The sequence below is a fragment of the Lygodium microphyllum genome, unplaced genomic scaffold (assembly GCF_053477565.2).
Source record: "Lygodium microphyllum isolate KBCC unplaced genomic scaffold, Lygodium_microphyllum_v1.1.10 scaffold_54, whole genome shotgun sequence".
Lineage (NCBI taxonomy): Eukaryota > Viridiplantae > Streptophyta > Polypodiopsida > Schizaeales > Lygodiaceae > Lygodium > Lygodium microphyllum.
This window is the reverse complement of record NW_028229537.1, coordinates 115,423-131,997: the sequence shown is the minus strand read 5'-3', so window position 1 is coordinate 131,997 and position 16,575 is coordinate 115,423. Positions and strand designations below refer to the sequence as shown.

At 40.7% G+C, this 16,575-nt stretch overlaps 1 protein-coding gene across 1 annotated transcript; it reads left to right on the top strand.

Moving 5' to 3' along the window:
* The first annotated feature begins 6,772 nt into the window (after positions 1-6,772).
* LOC148008871 (uncharacterized) lies at positions 6,773-15,749 on the top strand. Its single transcript, XM_087673958.1, has 5 exons — positions 6,773-7,079; positions 7,292-7,449; positions 7,764-7,847; positions 14,087-14,222; positions 14,854-15,749. The coding sequence occupies exons 1-5, from the start codon at positions 6,953-6,955 to the stop codon at positions 14,976-14,978; spliced, it is 630 nt and encodes a 209-aa protein (XP_087530084.1). The 5' UTR covers positions 6,773-6,952; the 3' UTR covers positions 14,979-15,749.
* Positions 15,750-16,575: the final 826 nt, after the last annotated feature.

Sequence of the window (16,575 nt, the reverse complement as noted above, 5' to 3'; positions counted from 1 at the left end):
TATGAGTGGTAATGACCACCATGGTAGAGACTCATAGAGGTCTTTGTAGTAAGTTGTAAGTCCTCTCTCACATGTCGTTATGGTGGAAAGTAGGGTTATATTCATCCATAGTGTCATAAGATGTGCGACAATAAGTGCAAAAAGAAAGGCAAGGGTAAAGTGTAAGAAAAGTTTAATAATTGTATCATTGTCCCTAGGAAGTCCAATATAAAGATTAACGAGAGAAATATAGTGTAGCCTAAGTCAGATGATGACTACATCTTAGTAGCTTTCTCTCTTGACGCTTCTCACTTGATTGATGTTTCATCTACATATTCTTAATAATAGCTACTTAATTCTAGGGTTTCTTTTCATGTTACCTCGCATAGGGATTGATTTGAGTCCTATTGTAGCATGATAAGATCTATGAGATTAGAAATTGACTTGGCATTGGCTATTATTGGCATTGGGGATACATGGATATAGTTTTTTTTAGGTAGCTCTTTTACTTTGCATAATAGACATGATGTACTAGCTTTGACCAAAAACCTTCTATTTGTTGGATAGTTGGATGATGTAGGCTATTAAGTATCTTTGGGTAATTCTACATGGAAGACTACTTGTGCGAATCTCATCTTTGCTCAAGGTGCCAAGGTTGGCATCCTCTATCCTTTATTTGTATCTAGGTCTCTTGACCATCTTTTGGCTATAGTTGGCATACCACATTATCTTTATGGCATCATTGTTGGGCACATGTCTTTAAAGGAAATAAAAATGCTTACTTGTTTGCAGTATCTTTCACCTCTTAATTACAAATGTTTTGATTCTTATGACCATTGTCTTTATGGTAGGTAGACCTGCACTTAAGAAGTTTGGCATTGTATGCATGGGTGAGCCTCCAGCTCTTGTGCATTTTGATGTTAGAGGTCTCATGGCTTGTCAATCAATAGGTGGCATAAAGTACTTTATTGTGTTCATTGATAATTATTCATGTAAGGTTTGGGCACATTCAATTAAGCAAAAATAGAATGTCTTATCTACCTTTTGAGCATTGGCTTGTTCTTGTTGAGAGTTTGTTCTTGTTGAGAACTAGTTCTTGGGTGCGTGTGCTTTTAACCTATGTGCTATTGATTGAGCTGTGTTATGCAAGTTAGTTCATCTACATTTAAGGGAGATTTTAAGATTTGAAATGTGGATCATTCTTCACTACTAGGTGTATCTATCACCTTGTTTCTTGTTGATTATTGCTTTATGTTTTTGAGAGGAAGGGGTAGGGATCACTTGTGTATCATCTTCCATGGATCTAAGGCTAAGACTTAGGCTAGGGTTTGAAGGACCCTACTAAGTAGAGTGCCTTGGTTGCTAGTTTTTGTTTGAAGGTGCTCAAAGGATGTTCTTGAATGTCATTCTTGTTAGCTTATTGGTCAATAGGTGGCTATTTGTCTTATGTGAGGTAGCAAGCCTAGATAAGAGGGTTTGGGTTGATATTCCATCATGACAAAGGCCCCTAGTAAGTAAGAGGTTGGGTTTGAGTGTGACCTATGGGCTAAATTTTGTCTCCAATTCCATTATTTTAAAAAAACTAATAATAAAGAGGTAGAAGATACTTCTTGCCTTGTGAGGGCTTGTTTGTCATTTGAGGCCATTTTGGCCTTTGTTTTGGACCTGCAATGGGTCCCGATAGCAATTTTTGGGTATACTATAATTTCTACATATCGGTTAGAACCAAAGGCAACCTCATTAAATTTTGTGTTTCATTTACATGTGCACATGTTACATATTTTGAATTTGTAAGGTTTTACGTGTTTGCTAGGTTGTAGACACAAAAAGCACCTACACATGCCAAAACTAAATGATTATTAGAAATAGACCTGTATAGATCGTAGATTGCAGGTATTGTTGTGTAGTCAATGAAAAAGGCTATGTGTTTAGTTGTGGTGTACCTAGTATTAGCCTACTTGTAGATTGTTTTTTGTAAGATTTTCTATTTTGTCAAAATATCTAACAACTTCAACAAAATTGTCAGTGATGAGAAGCTTGATAAGAACAATTGTCCTACATGGAAGTTCAAAATGATAAATTTCTTGAAGGTGAAAGGTATTTAGAATTACATTGAAGGAGACATGGTACTAGAACCTGAAGTTCTTGTACAAAATGCTACTACAAAACAAGTAATTACTGATAATTGGGAGTAGACATAGAGTAAAGTCATGTATTGGATGTTTGTTAGTGCCACAGATATCATGATAGGCTATTTGTAGGAATCTAAAACCCTTGCTATTCCATGGAAGAGTTTGGCAAGGCTATTCAAAGGCCAAAAAGCTACAACATGCTAAAATACATAAGGTCTAACAATGGGAGCGAGCATGTTTTTAAAGCATTTAAGCATTTTTATAATGAGAGAGGTATTAAGCATCAATTGATTGCCCCATACATCTCACCCCAAAATGGTATTGCCGAGTGCATGAATATGACCATTCATGAAAGAGTTTAAAGTATGCTTAGTTAGAAATGCTTACCATGATATTTTTGGGCTGAAGCTATTACTACTGCCATACATTTGATAAATAGATCCCCATACACTGCTATTGGTTATCAAGTTGTAGAGAAGATATGGTGTGGAAAAGTTCTCTTATATGTACATCTTAGAGTCTTTTAATGTGAGACTTTTTGCCATGTACCCAAGGATAAACGTAATAAGTTAGATCCTATGCTAGTGAAATTAATCTTTCTTAGTCATAAAACTACCTAAACCCAAAGCTCTACTAAAAAGAAAAATAGCTGAGTAGCTCAACTACATAAACCCAAAGCTCTACTAAAGCTCTACTAAAGCTCTACTAAAAAGCAAAATAGCTGAGTAAGCTCAACTACATAAAGCTAAAGCTCTACTAAAAAGCAAAATAGCTGAGTAGCTCAAGTGACTCCCATTGGAACAAAACCGAATGCCAAATGAGCAGTGCAAGCTCAAAACATCAAGTACATGGCTACCCAATATCCCAGATACATAAAGGGTAGAGTTGGAAGTAGAAAAATGAAGAGAATCTTCAAGTCCGCAATGTCAATGATCACCCTAGCAAAATTGGCCAAAGCTCCAATACATGTAACTAAGCTCAAATACGAGGCTCAAGACATTTCATAAGCATATCTGAGTGCATAGCATCAATGCCATGCATCAATATATCCATTGAATTATCAAATGGCAATAGGCATAAACCTTCATAGTCAATTAGCTTATTATGATAGTATACAATAGGTATGTCCTAAACAATAGTTAATAATAGGTCTATATTGAACACAATAAATAGTAGGTTTATACTCAATGTAGCAAACAACAAGTTTGCCTGCAACATAGTAAATAGTAGGTCCCATCCTAAGCCAATGAATAGCAGGTTTTTCCTACACAAAGTAAATAGTAGGTTTGTTCTACTCAATCTCTTTTTTGAACTCTTATTTCTTGATGTTCTCATCTATCCAAGTCTTGAGGGACTTCCAAACGGTTTAACTTCCCTTTAGTAGAGCTCTTAAAAATACTAAGATTAGAGTTGAATCTATTTGAGCTATTAGACTTGGATCCACTTGCTTGAAGTTGTGGTGTCTTTCTTGTCCTTTATGTCAATTGGGATAAGGGAGAATCGATTCAATTATCTTTTCTTATTCTTGAGGTACTGCAATATCCTCATTGAGGGATTCAATTTGAGTTGGTGGTTTAGTGAATAGCAAGTCCTAAGCACTATCTCTAGTCCCCTTTGATATAGACTTTACCTCCCTTTGAGCTTCCTTCACCCATTCCTTTAACCTTCTCTATGCTTTCAAGTTGAAGATTGGATTTTAGGGTAGTCTTCTACCTTAGTAAGCCTCTCTATTTTTGTTGATGGAACCATACATGCATTACTTTCTCTTGTTGCTTTTGGCTCTACCAAAACTATTGTCTCACTAACACTTTTGAACTCAAATCTAGGATTTTCCCTCTTTGTTTATGATAATCTCTTATTAGAATTTTTATTTCCAAAGGATGATCCTGAAAATAAACAAGAGGGGAGAGAGGTGAAGAACCCAAGAACACACATACAAAAGCAATGGAGACTTGAGAACACAAAGAGACACGGTTGACACCTTCTTCTTCTTTCTTCTTCTTCCACACAAGAGAAATAATTCTACAACATGATAAAATATTGATATGAAGTGCCACAACATATGTACATGTGGTCACTAAGTGTGAACCCACTAAGGAAAGAATATGTAGCAAATCAATGTGCCATAACCAATGATGGACTATGTCAGTATAATCCACTAGTAAAATCACTCGTATATCCTCATGTCAATTGCCTAACATGCCAGTGAGTAATATCCTGCCACATCACCAAGACAAATAGTGGATGCCAGCTCATGTAGAGCTCGACATCTTAACACTCCGCCTCGATCTCATCATGAGCTCGTAAACTCCAAGCATAGTCTTGATGCATTGGAGCTTCTCAGCTCCCAAGGCCTTGGTGAAAATGTTAGTAGCTTGATCATCTATTGTGCAAAGAAGTTATTCTTAACATCCATTTGATGCATGATCCAACCTTTTGATGTAGCCACTACTATGACATGCGTTATAGTGGTCCTTTTAGCCATTGGAGCAAGTCTCCCCATAATCAATACCATGAGTCTACACATACTCTTTGGCAATCGGTGTCACAGCGCATAGGGTTGAAGGTCACCACACAAGGGTTTGGCAAGAGAAGAATGTATGGGGGTTCAAGAGCTTTTACTCCAGAGATGCTAGAGATAAGAGAAGGGTTGAAGGTTTCAAGCCAAGTTCTTGAAGATAAGAGACAACAGGGTGAAGGTAGATTTAGGGAGAGGAGTAGACGGAAGAGAAGGGGTTCGAAGTGATTGAAGATGTAGAAGAATACTCCCAAAAAGAATTAGAAAATATAGAAGAATACTAACAAAGATGAAGCTTGTCAGTTTCTTTCAGCATTATGAGAAAATATAACTCTAATAGACGAAAACGTGTACAAAATAATACCTTCCTCTATGTTGCTCAGATAGCCAATTTGATGCCTCCATTAGCTCCGAAAGGGGGGTTAAATATCAATACACCTGACCAAAATTTAGCCAGATCACTTCTTTTTCATCTCCCATTTCGGAGTGCTGTTCATTGCCTAAAAACAACGATTGCGCATCACTCGATTTCGTCAATCTCTCTTTTTACATAAAATCCTCTCAAATTGGCTGAAAGCTACATGCTTTCTTTTACATGTCATCCTAATCTAGAAGTTGTCTATAGTTTTATGGATTTTTACAATAGATAATATCTAGAATATAAAAAATTGACTAAATACTTGTCCAAAAAAAATCTAATATTTTGAACCATGGACACTAACTCTAATGCCTAAAGTGGCATTGACTCTCTAAATCTAAAAGGAAGCCACATTGTAGATTTTTTTACACGGTGTGCGCATAGCGGCACGACATCGGTCATGCCTTTTAGCACTTAATAGATTCATTTGTTGGCCTTGCAAACGCATTTGCAGCCAATAACTTTCTTGCCTTCAAGTAAAGGTACCAACTCCCATGTATCATTATCCTTAAGTGCATCCATTTCTTCATCTATAGTATGATCCCAATACTCATTACCCACTCCATCCTCAAAACAAGTGGGTTCCACATCCCGCATAGCCTTAGCCATGTATGCATAGTGATGAGCTATATAGCTATTATATGTCAATTGTTGCATTGGCTTTCTTATCTTACTTGACCTGCGTGGTCTTGGATCACTATTGAGTGCTTTAGCATCCTCTTGTGCTTTCCACACACTAAGTGTTTTAATAGATGGATCCCAAACTCCTTATCCAAGCTTTGCTTAGAGCTATCTAAATCAACATCCACATGAGGTAAACCTAATGATACTTCTATCATAATAGGTGGGCCCCAAACTTCTCTTTATCTTTTCTTGATATCTGTGATGTACTTGGTGGAGTAACTTATGACCTCAATATACTACTCCAAGGTTTATCTATAGAACCATATTTAGGAGACTCTTGTGGTCCACTTAATGTTTGTGATTACTAACATATTTTCTACACAACCATACTCTCATGCTCATTAGTTCTCCCAAGTGCATTCTGCACATTACTACACTAGCTACTCATTTCATAAAAAACATCCTTGCTAACTCTTAGTTCACGTATAATATGGTTATAATATCTATATCCCTTTTGCTCAAGAGAATATCCCACAAATATACATTTTTCTACTTTGGGATCCAATTTACTGCATGACTCATTAGAAATATGCACATAAGCAATATATCCAAATACTTTTAGATGGGATAGATTGGGCTTCCTACCTATAAACTTCTCTTCGAGTGTCATACCAGCTTTATCATGAGTGTTCATTGTGTATGACTGTTGAATGCACTTTAGTGAACATGCCATTTTGTGTGTCTTTATAGTCAAGAGAATAAGGTGTTTTACATATTTTTCTATATTGAATCATAGGTCCTTGTCTCTTCCATTAATTGTGTTGGTAACGTGAATATTATTCTTGAAAAATAGCTACTCTAGAGTTAATATTTGTTTATACTTTCGGATAATGGTGCCTTATCTTTCAAATTGATTAATTATATTAGAGCATAGTCCTTTAAACATTGTAGTAAAAAAATGGCCCACAAAGTAGACAAGCCTTGCAACAACATGAACTTGATGATATCATTGTTGCTCCACACACACAACCATATTACCTTATTCATGGGGAGGTGCACACACATAACCATATTACCCTACTCATAGGGAGGCTAGGAGGGGAGAGGGTAAACATTACGATAGACGACTTTGTAGGACAGTGAGACGTGCTATAATCTAGTTTGCCAGGAACGCTAGTTCACATCTTGCTGCGTAATAGGAGGCTACGTTGGACTCCTTCCTAAGCTTGGAAGCTTCACGAACCACCCAATCTTGTCATCGTGACGCGCGCGCACGCACAGATGATGGCATCAGCGAGTCTGAAGGTTGGCAGCTGCCAAATTGGAGCATTGCAGAACGACAGTGGAGGAAGGCATAGCTTCTTCTCGCGGTACCGCGGCGGACACAGCCAGCTCTGCCCTTCCAAAGGTTGCGCTAGAGCTCATCAGTTGCTGGCATTTCATTCTTAGGCACAGGGTCTCGCTTTGTTCAGCACAGGGTCTTGCTTTGTTGCACTGTAACATTTCACTTTTAGAGGCATTGATGGTTGTCTCGCAGACAGATTCCACAGCATTTTGCTCTAGGGCCACCGTGTTTGATACATAGGTTGTCTTAAAATGTCCCCTGATTATGCCTTGTAGGGTCACATCCTGGGAAGCTCGCTGCAAGCAGGCTCTGTGTACGTTCCCATGCTGAATCGCAAGTGCTCGAGAGTGTGAGCAGAGAAGCTTGTCCGCCTGTGAAGCCCGAGATTGACATTTCTGCATTTTCTGCCATCGATCTGCGAGTTGGCCGTATAGTAAGAATTCATTTCGCTCTTTTCACTGTTTGCTCACTGATTCTCTTTGCTTTTGCATCGATTGTATACGAGGGTAAACATTTCAAAGATCCAAGCTGCATGATAAGCTGAATGCTAATGCACATTTATATGATCACGTGAAAGTCATCCACTATACCATTGCAAGATCACTTCATCTTCTTGCTGTACATCTACATACTTTATGAGCTACTTAATAAATCCGGCCTCTCTACTCCACATGCTCTGTGACTAAAGTATTGGTAGTACTCAGTATGTTGTTTCTGAAACCATTTTTCTTCAAATATATGATGCAGATAGATGCGAAGTCGGTTTTGGATCCAGAGATGACTGCAAAACGAGGGAAGCCAACTGATAGCAGAAGATATCTTCAACTCAACGTTTGATTCCTAACTTCCTGCAGTAATTCTCAGTAGAAAAGCAGCCAAAATGAGCTAGCAAGATTAATTTCACCTTGAAAGTCTTTATTTGTTTGCTTCAAAAATGCCTAAAAAACACGGTGTTGGTGATGGATGGGCTTCTCCCCTCTAGAATTTGTACTGCACCAGCATGCAGTTTGAAGTGACTTGTGTATTCATTGACGAGGCCTTTATAGCGACATCAGTCTGAATTGGAGTCTATGCAAATTTACTTGGCATAAAGGCAGGCTGAAGGGTTGCATAACGCATTACTTGATGAGAGGAGAAATCATATTGACTTTCTGGGGTCTGGCTGGAAAGGCATATGGAGATGAACCAAATAACAATTCTCCTTCATACCCATCATCTCCTCTAACACATGTAACATATGCAGATGCACTTTACCGTTGTCCCTTACAATCACCACTATCCACATCTAAATCATTGTCCCATCACTTGCACATTCTTTACCAAAGGTGTGGTCCATAGGGGGTGAGATGGACTTGCAAGTGGCAATCCTAAATGCAATAAGCATCTTGACGATATAACATTGCTGCAAGATAAAGATGCCCTGAGATAGTTGATATACCTCAAGACTGAGGAAGAAATGGAGAAGGCCTGGATTGTCATATCAGATTCCTTTTTGAGTATCTTCTGTGTTTGCTCAACCCTCTCCAGTTTGGTTATTTGTCAAATTTAAGTCATTAACATACAACATGCTGGGAACACAGTATTAGGCCTCCAACCATAGTAGAGGTGGGATGGTGACTCTAGTCTCTTGAAGCCATGCTGCAGAAAAAAGGGGTCTATCCAGCACTGATACCAAGCTCCAGGTGCTTTTTTAGGGTCAAAGAGGGCCTTTTATAGATGGTAGACATGGCCCTCCTTGTTTTTCACACTAAAACTAGGAGGCTGATCCACATAGATTTCCTCCTCTAAGATGCCGTTGAGGAAGGCTGATTTGAACTCCATTTGATACACTAGCCAACGATGTGTTAGCATTGCACATTTCATGTGTCTAAGGATGCTTTATTTGGCTTTTATGTGGGTGCAGGGCAGCAAGTGCTGGTTGTCCCATTTCAGTTGGCCAACCTGTTGTCTAGGCTGGCATTCCAGGGCCTATTTGTATAGCTCGTCTCTGCAGCTCTGTGATATCTTGCATCATTGCATAATTGCATCTTGTTGGAGAGAGGGAGATTGAGACATTGCTGGTCATTGTGCGAATATCTTGGTGGTCTTGCTCTATTCATCTCGTGCTGCTCTTTATGGATTCCATGGCCTGTTCATTCTGAGTTCTCGTATCGTCTCTCACTGCTCATTGTGTTAGTGTTCATGCTTGTCTTTCACACTTTTGTTCATTTGTGCATCATCACATGATGATGGGCCGCAAGAGATAGGACTATTTGAATGGTAATTTTGAGCAGTCAGAGAAAATGCCTTTGTTGTGTAAACCAAGCTGGGCTTCTGGGTTAAACCCAGAGGCCCAGCTTCTGGGTTTAAACCCATGGCAGGACCCATCAGCCAAATACTTGGTCTTGCAGGTCCAATGAACACCAATGGTCTTCCTCTTGGGAGGGCACGGAACCAATTGCCATGTATGATCCTGCTCAATGGAATGAAGTTCCTCTTTTGTAGCATGACACCAGGTCTCCTGTATGAGAGCCTTCTGAATGTGGTAGGCTCCCAGTCCTCCATGATCTTGGTCATAAGGGCATAGATCACACAAAGTGAACACCATTGCTCTTGCTGAAGCTTCTGAAGATGGGCAGATTTCCAAGGTCCATAGGTGGGGCCTGGAAAAGAAGCAACTCTTGGATCCTGCACAAGCTTTCAGAACTACAGTGGAATGGTGGATCAATCCTATGATGAAGGCCGTGAAGCCTCGGTTACCTTTGGGGTTCCCCTATCCTAAAGTGGCCCCCCCTTTGTTCCCAGAAGCTGGATCTAGGTCCCCCTCTGAAACATGAGGAGAGGGAGTGGAGGTACCTCTGGTGAAGCAGGTGGTAGCACCCAAAGTGTGGATGTAGCTGAGGCTGAGGGAACACAACAGCTTTCTGAAACAAGAGGAGAGGGAAAAGGAGGTACCTCTGGTGAAGCAGATGGTAGCACCCAAAGTGTGGATGTAGCCGAGGCTGAGGAAACACAACAGATTTCTGACAACGGAGTAGGCCGGGGCAGAAGCAAATGAGCAGCCACCCAAAATACAGTCAATCTGAGGACTACCAGCTGAAAAAGGTGATGCTTGGGGAGCTGAGATGATGACCAGCAGCAGCCTGAGATGAGGATCAGCACCAGCACCCTGGCACTCCAGCATACAAGCCAATTGCTCTACCTAAATTCTTGAATCTCATCTTTTTAATACTTTATCTACAAGAGCTGAAATAAATTAGTCCATAATTTGGGATAAACTTTAGGCTAAATCTGAGGTAGCTTAACACAGCCTTGGATGGTCGTATGAAACTTTGGGCCTAGTAGGCACAACAATGTGTCCAGATTGTCAAGGCATCAGATTGAAATTGCAGGTCAAGCTATATGACAATCAAAGTGCCAAATGCTCAGTCTTGAGCTCCAGCGCTGAACACAACTGGAACTTGACTTGAGATTGCAACCACAAGTGGAACTTGATGTGACTGGAGTGATGAGAGCTGATCATGCAATTGCATTCACAATGAATTTTGAAAGGTGCTGGGGTGCTGCAAAACACAGCAGTAGACAGCCTAAGCGATGAAGACAGTTGGGATAATCTCTTTGATTAACACAACTGGCACACGTTTTATCTTAAGCAATAGGCAAGGCAATAAGTCATTTATACAATATGGTATATTAGTTCTGTTACCTAATCATTTGTGACATCCTTTGACTTGGACACCCTCATTGCACTAACTGAATTTTGAACTGTACAAGAGTCCTTCATGGCCATACAAGTGTTTCACTGAACAAACCAACCGTTCATTGGGATGAGGTCATTTGTCCAAGGCGTCTGCAGCCCTTTTCTCTTTCTTGGAAAAGTACTCAACATCAAAGCTCATTAAGGCCCGGCAACCTGAGCTCTTTATGAGATGAGCCAATTGTCAAAATATGATGTACTAGTGAGACAGTAGGGTTTGCGGGGAGGAACACGGAGTGAACTCGGCAAACAGTGAGAAGAGAAGAGAAGAGAGAAGAAACTTTGATGAATGGAATGATGAAGTTCTGAATCATGGAGTGAATGTGATACAAGGGAACAAGGGTGCCATAGTACAAGGAAGATGATGAAGACAGCCACGAACCACGAACCGCAATGTCTTCCTGAAGGGGTGTGAGGGTATTGGAGAGGTTGGAGAGAAGAGGTGACGGACTCAATGAATTAGCCGTGAGGAATGAATGAGAGAGTGGCCTATAAATAGGCACAGTCAGTCTAGGATGGCGCCTCTTTTTGGGGCTGCAAACCCTAAATGCAAAACACAGAAACGCAAAAATGCAAACTGCGGATGAAGGGTTTCTCAACACCCCCTCTCAGGCCCAAAAAGGGGAACAAGAGAAGAGTGAGGTGGAGATGCAATGCTACATGCTGAAGAATGCTCATGCAGTAGGTTCCACTTGGACAGTGTTCCTCATGGGGAAATTGTTCACTTGCCTAAGCGCCCTAGTACAAAGATGATGAAAACATGCAATGCATAGGAGGAATGTCGAACTTTGTGTAGTGCCGAGAACCATAAGGATATGCCCATACTCGATCTCAAGAGTTGGCTCCATGCTGACCAAGGGACGAAGAAGATCCACCCTGTAATTTGAGAATACTACTTGAAAGGAGACCTTTGAAGATAGTCAGGAGATTGGATGAGCTGTAGAACCCGAAACTCAACCTCGGGAGACAAGCCATTAGCTTCATGACTCCATGCTGGAAGGAATACAAAGGCCTAGCCACCAAGTTGGTGTTGAAGACTCAAGGACCCCGATGTAGGTAGATTCTCTAGATCCTAGGTATGAGTAGAGGAAATGATTGCTTAAATCCTTGAAAGTAAAAGGTGGTAGTGTGTGAAGAACTTCATGGCACATAGGGTCCCTCTCTGAATCGGAAGGAGTAGTAGGAGCCTTCTTTGAAGCCGAAGAAAAACTGGAAGTCCCCTCTATGGGAGAAGTAAGAAAATCCCCCTTTGAATCCCACTCTGAGAGAAAGGAAATCCAACCACTCATGGCTCACGGACTGCAAAGCATCTGATGATGAAGGAAGTGCCGTTGGTCGTGCTAAAGAAGGTATCTGAGCCTCGGAAGAAGAAGCCGGAAAGCACTTAGAAGTGGCCTCTTGAACTTGAGTGGAAGAGGGTGGGAAAGAAGGAGGCTCAGGATGAGTCGAGCCAAGGGTGGGAAACAGTCATGAGCTCTTAGGAGAGTGGATTGTGGAGGAGATGTGGGCCGTGGAAGCCACAGTATCCGGAAGTAGGTGGGGGAAACCTCTGCACAGTGGGATGGTCTCCAGGAGGACTTATTGCCTCGTAAGGTCTTAGAGCCTCCATGTGCTCGAAAGGACTTAGTGCGCATCGGGTGCGGCTTATTGCCTTGAGCATAATAGTGCGCTAGCCGATGTAGAACGATCTTTGTGGCCGAGAAAGGAGAGGTAACTCAAGGACTGCTTGGTGGAAGATGCATATACTCTAGAGGGGTGGGGAGCAAAGGTCGATGTCGACAGTCTTTGGTGGCATGACCATTTGTGCCGTAGTAGTAGCACCCAGTAGAAGGACAATCTGTTGGTGGAGACGCCGTGGTACCAGTGTGGCAAATTGGAGAAGGGAGGGTGGGAGGGAGAAAAAGGATATCTCCCAATGCGTAGCCAAAATGATAGAGAAATCAAATGTGGATGCCGAACCTGCCACCGGTCTTGTCTTATCCGATGAGGAGGAGAGAGAAATACTAAAGTCGCAGGCTGCAGGAGAGAGAGAGTCTGAAAACGCAAGAAAAACCCAGCAGTAGCAATCAACATGCTAAAATCAGCTCCGAACAGTGTGTGATAGGCTGGAAATAGGTGTCGGGACTGTTGTAGACAGCAATGGCCAGCTTGGACCACGATGTCCTCCACGTTCGGGGTGTGGGCAGCAAGCTGAAATACCTGAAATCTGCAAAAACGAGATTGTTTTCTGAATGGCGAGTGATCAGCAACAGTCGCTCTATTGTAAACAGCTGCAAACTGTGGGTGGAAGGCTGGAAACAGGCGCCAGACTGTAGATGACAGCAAGGGACAGCTGAGATTGCGATGTCCTCCGCGAAAGGAGTGTGGGTAGCAAGTTGAAAACACTTGAAACCTGCAAAAACGATATTTTGATGCAGCGGAAGAAGAAGAGAAGTGGATGCCGAACCTGCCATTGGTCTTTGCCATCATTGGAGTGGAGGATCTTTGCCACTGTTTGAGCAGATCTAGCTCTGATACCATGCCAAAAGATGACGTACTAGCAAGACAGTAGGATTTGCGGGGAGGAACGCGGAGTGAACTTGGCAAACACTGAGAAGAGAGAAGAAACTCTGATGAATGGAATGATGAAGTTTTGAATCATGGAGTGAATGTGATACATGGAACAAGGGTGCCATAGCACAAGGAAGATGATGAAGACAGCCATGAATCTCGAACCGCAATGTCCTCCTGAAGGGGTGTGAGGGTAGTGGAGAAAAGAGGTGACGGATTGAATGAATCAGCCGTGAGGAATGAATGAGAGAGTGGCCTAAAAATAGGCACAGTCAGTCTAGGATGGCACCCCTTTGGGGTTGCAAACCCTAAACGCAAAATGCAGAAATGCAAAAATGCAAACTGCGGGTGAAGGGTTTCTCAACACCAATCACTTTGAGTTTGGCAATTTAATGCCAACAAAGCACACCTTTGTGGCCTTGGCCTATTTTTAATTCGTAGATTATACTCCAGTGCATTCTGTTTTATTGATGTTTTTTCCATGATCTATGTATCATTGCAATGTTCATTGGATTGAAAGGAAATAAAATCAAATAAGGTGAGGTGTTTGTTGCATTTCATTTCAATTGGATGTTTTTTTCTGTTTGGAGTTAAAAACCTGGATAGACCTATTGAAATGCTTATTGAGGAGCATTCCTGAGCACATCTTGGCTTGGTTTTGATTAAGAATGGTGCAAGTCTATTAGGTATTCTCAAGCTTATTCTGCATTCTGATCGATAATGTAGATTGAAAAATTCTAGGTTTTAGATGGATATCAAATTGTAATTAAAAAAGGCTTTGCAGGTTGATATTGGGTGTGAAACACGAACAGTGGTGTCAGATTGTAAATATGTGATGGATGTTGAAGATGCAGTGGGAAAGAAGGTGCTCTTTGTTGCCAATGTTCCACCAGTTGATATGCTCGGTCTTAGAAGCCATGGTAACTTATGTTAGTTGAATGTCTATTGTCCTGTTCAGCATGTTGATGTTCTTAGCCTCTAAAAAAGCTGATGGTTGCAAATGTCACACATTAGGAAATATATGTGGCAGCTTGCTATGTTTGAATGAGCACTAACTTTGAGTTTTGGTCATAAGGCTACCTGCAACCATGCTTAATCATGGAATTCTAAGTACTTTTGTCATTACACATGTAGATTACACTTATCCAGATTGTAGCTAAGTTGTATGTACAGATTTCTCATGCACTGGAGAAGTATGCATGTATTGCACTCACTCTTTGATTGGGAAATTATAGGACTGCCGGAGTATTTTGGCATTGCAGAGCAATGTGCATCTAGTAATATCCAATATTTAAGCTGTGAATATACTATCATCTTAAAGGATAGGTCATTGTGCCCATATCTCTCTGCAAGGGCTGTGCAGTTCAAAAGGCATCTGCATCTGCCCTGGTGGTAGTTATGTCCTGGGTTACAGTTGCATCCTACTTACACTGTCAAGACAACCTTGCTTAACAGTTATACATCTTAAATGCCCCCATTGTCTTTTGCTTGCACGTGGTTTTTATGGTGCGATTATATTCTGATACGAGGTTTTCTGGTGTGATTCTTCAGGACTCATACTGACTGGGTTCAATTATGACCCAACCCCTATGCCTCGCAGTTTCAAAGTGATATTGCCAGGGCTAGGCCGCTTACCACCAGGGTCTCAGGTCACAGAAGCAATGACACCTAGGTGAGGTCGAACCATGGTGACCATCTTCAGATGCGAATGATATACGGAAGAACAGCTACTGTCACACAAAGCCTCCATCCTTGTATCCTGAAAATCCTCAAGTTTCTGTATATTGAAGAGTTCTGTGCGATGCCCTCTGTTGGTAAATGATTTTAGTATCTCTTGCTTATCCACTCTCAACGTGAGTCCAATCCATCCCTTGATGACTCAAAGCAAAAACATGTCACAGTTAGGTTTGAAATCTGGATGTCTGTTACAGGCTTCAAATTTGGAAGACTAAGTTTCAAAGAGTGACCATGTGTTGCTAATCTAACATGACTTTAGCCAACCAATCCTTCCAACTTTAGGCATTTCAGAGACCAATGGGCAGGTGAGGATGACAAAAGGGTTGCCCGTGCATATCTGGACTTGTTTACGACTGATATGATAGGTCTCGATCAATCATGATCTGTTTGGCTTGGCCTGAATCAGAGGATTTTGGGTGCATTACAACTGACGAGCACTCTTACTTCTGTCTGCTGTTGCAGCAATCTTGGCATGACCATTCCATTTAGATTTTTATATTGCCAGATTGAGAGTTCTTGCACATTGAAGGCTCTCCTTGTAACCTCCTGTTTTTAAAAAATTCTGGGTTGAGAGATCTTGCATATTGAAGGCCTTTCTCTCCGTGTGACAGGTTGTAATTAAGGAACAGTGGTTTATTAAGCTGGTTTTGTATGGGTGTGAGATCATATACCAAGTTACCTTGGTATCAGGGTATCTTAAATTTGAATTTGATGATGAATAAAGGAGGAACTTGATGATGCATAAATAAGGAACTTAATGTTAAATCTTGTTCTGATGTTAATGTAGAATTAATGTGAACCTTGCATTTTATTATAGAAGAAAAATCCTAAATTGGACAACCTTAGTTCTGTTATGACTAACCTGAAAAATGTGCTAGGGCAAACATTCCCCCCCTCAGCTCAAAATATTTGTAAGAGAATAGAGAAGGTCAATAATTCTAGATTCTTACTTGACTTAAATTTGTGATTTAGAACCTAGGAATGGCATGTAATAACAAAGGTGTTGTGCATGTTATGCCATGAATTGCAAGAGAGACATGACCAACAATAAGGGGAAATCTCGTATTGGTAATGCATTTGAGAGTGTTCATTATTGAAAGCACATGATAACAACCGTATAAGTTTTGTATTTGCAAAACTTTGAGAGAACCTTACAGCCCTATGTTGTTGGCGAAACCTAGATATAACCACATAAGCCCTTTTATTTTGACATCCATTATTGTATCTAAATAGTAGGTTATACATGAAAATAGGCATTGTTGTCAATCAAAGAAGAATTTAGAACAGTGCAAAAGTGCACTTAAGTGATTTTTTTCTTTGCTAGTTCTAATTATCTTTTGAGCTTTTTGTGATAATGGTATTTTGTATTTGCTTGTTCTAATTTATTGCCTACATATAGCTTTTATGATAGTGGTAGGTGGTTGTACTTATGTGGTTGATATATCATGTTAAAATTTGCAATGAAAAGAGATCATCGTTTGATTGCCATACGTCAACCATATGATTGAAAGAGTAGCAAGCATAGAAGCTTACAAC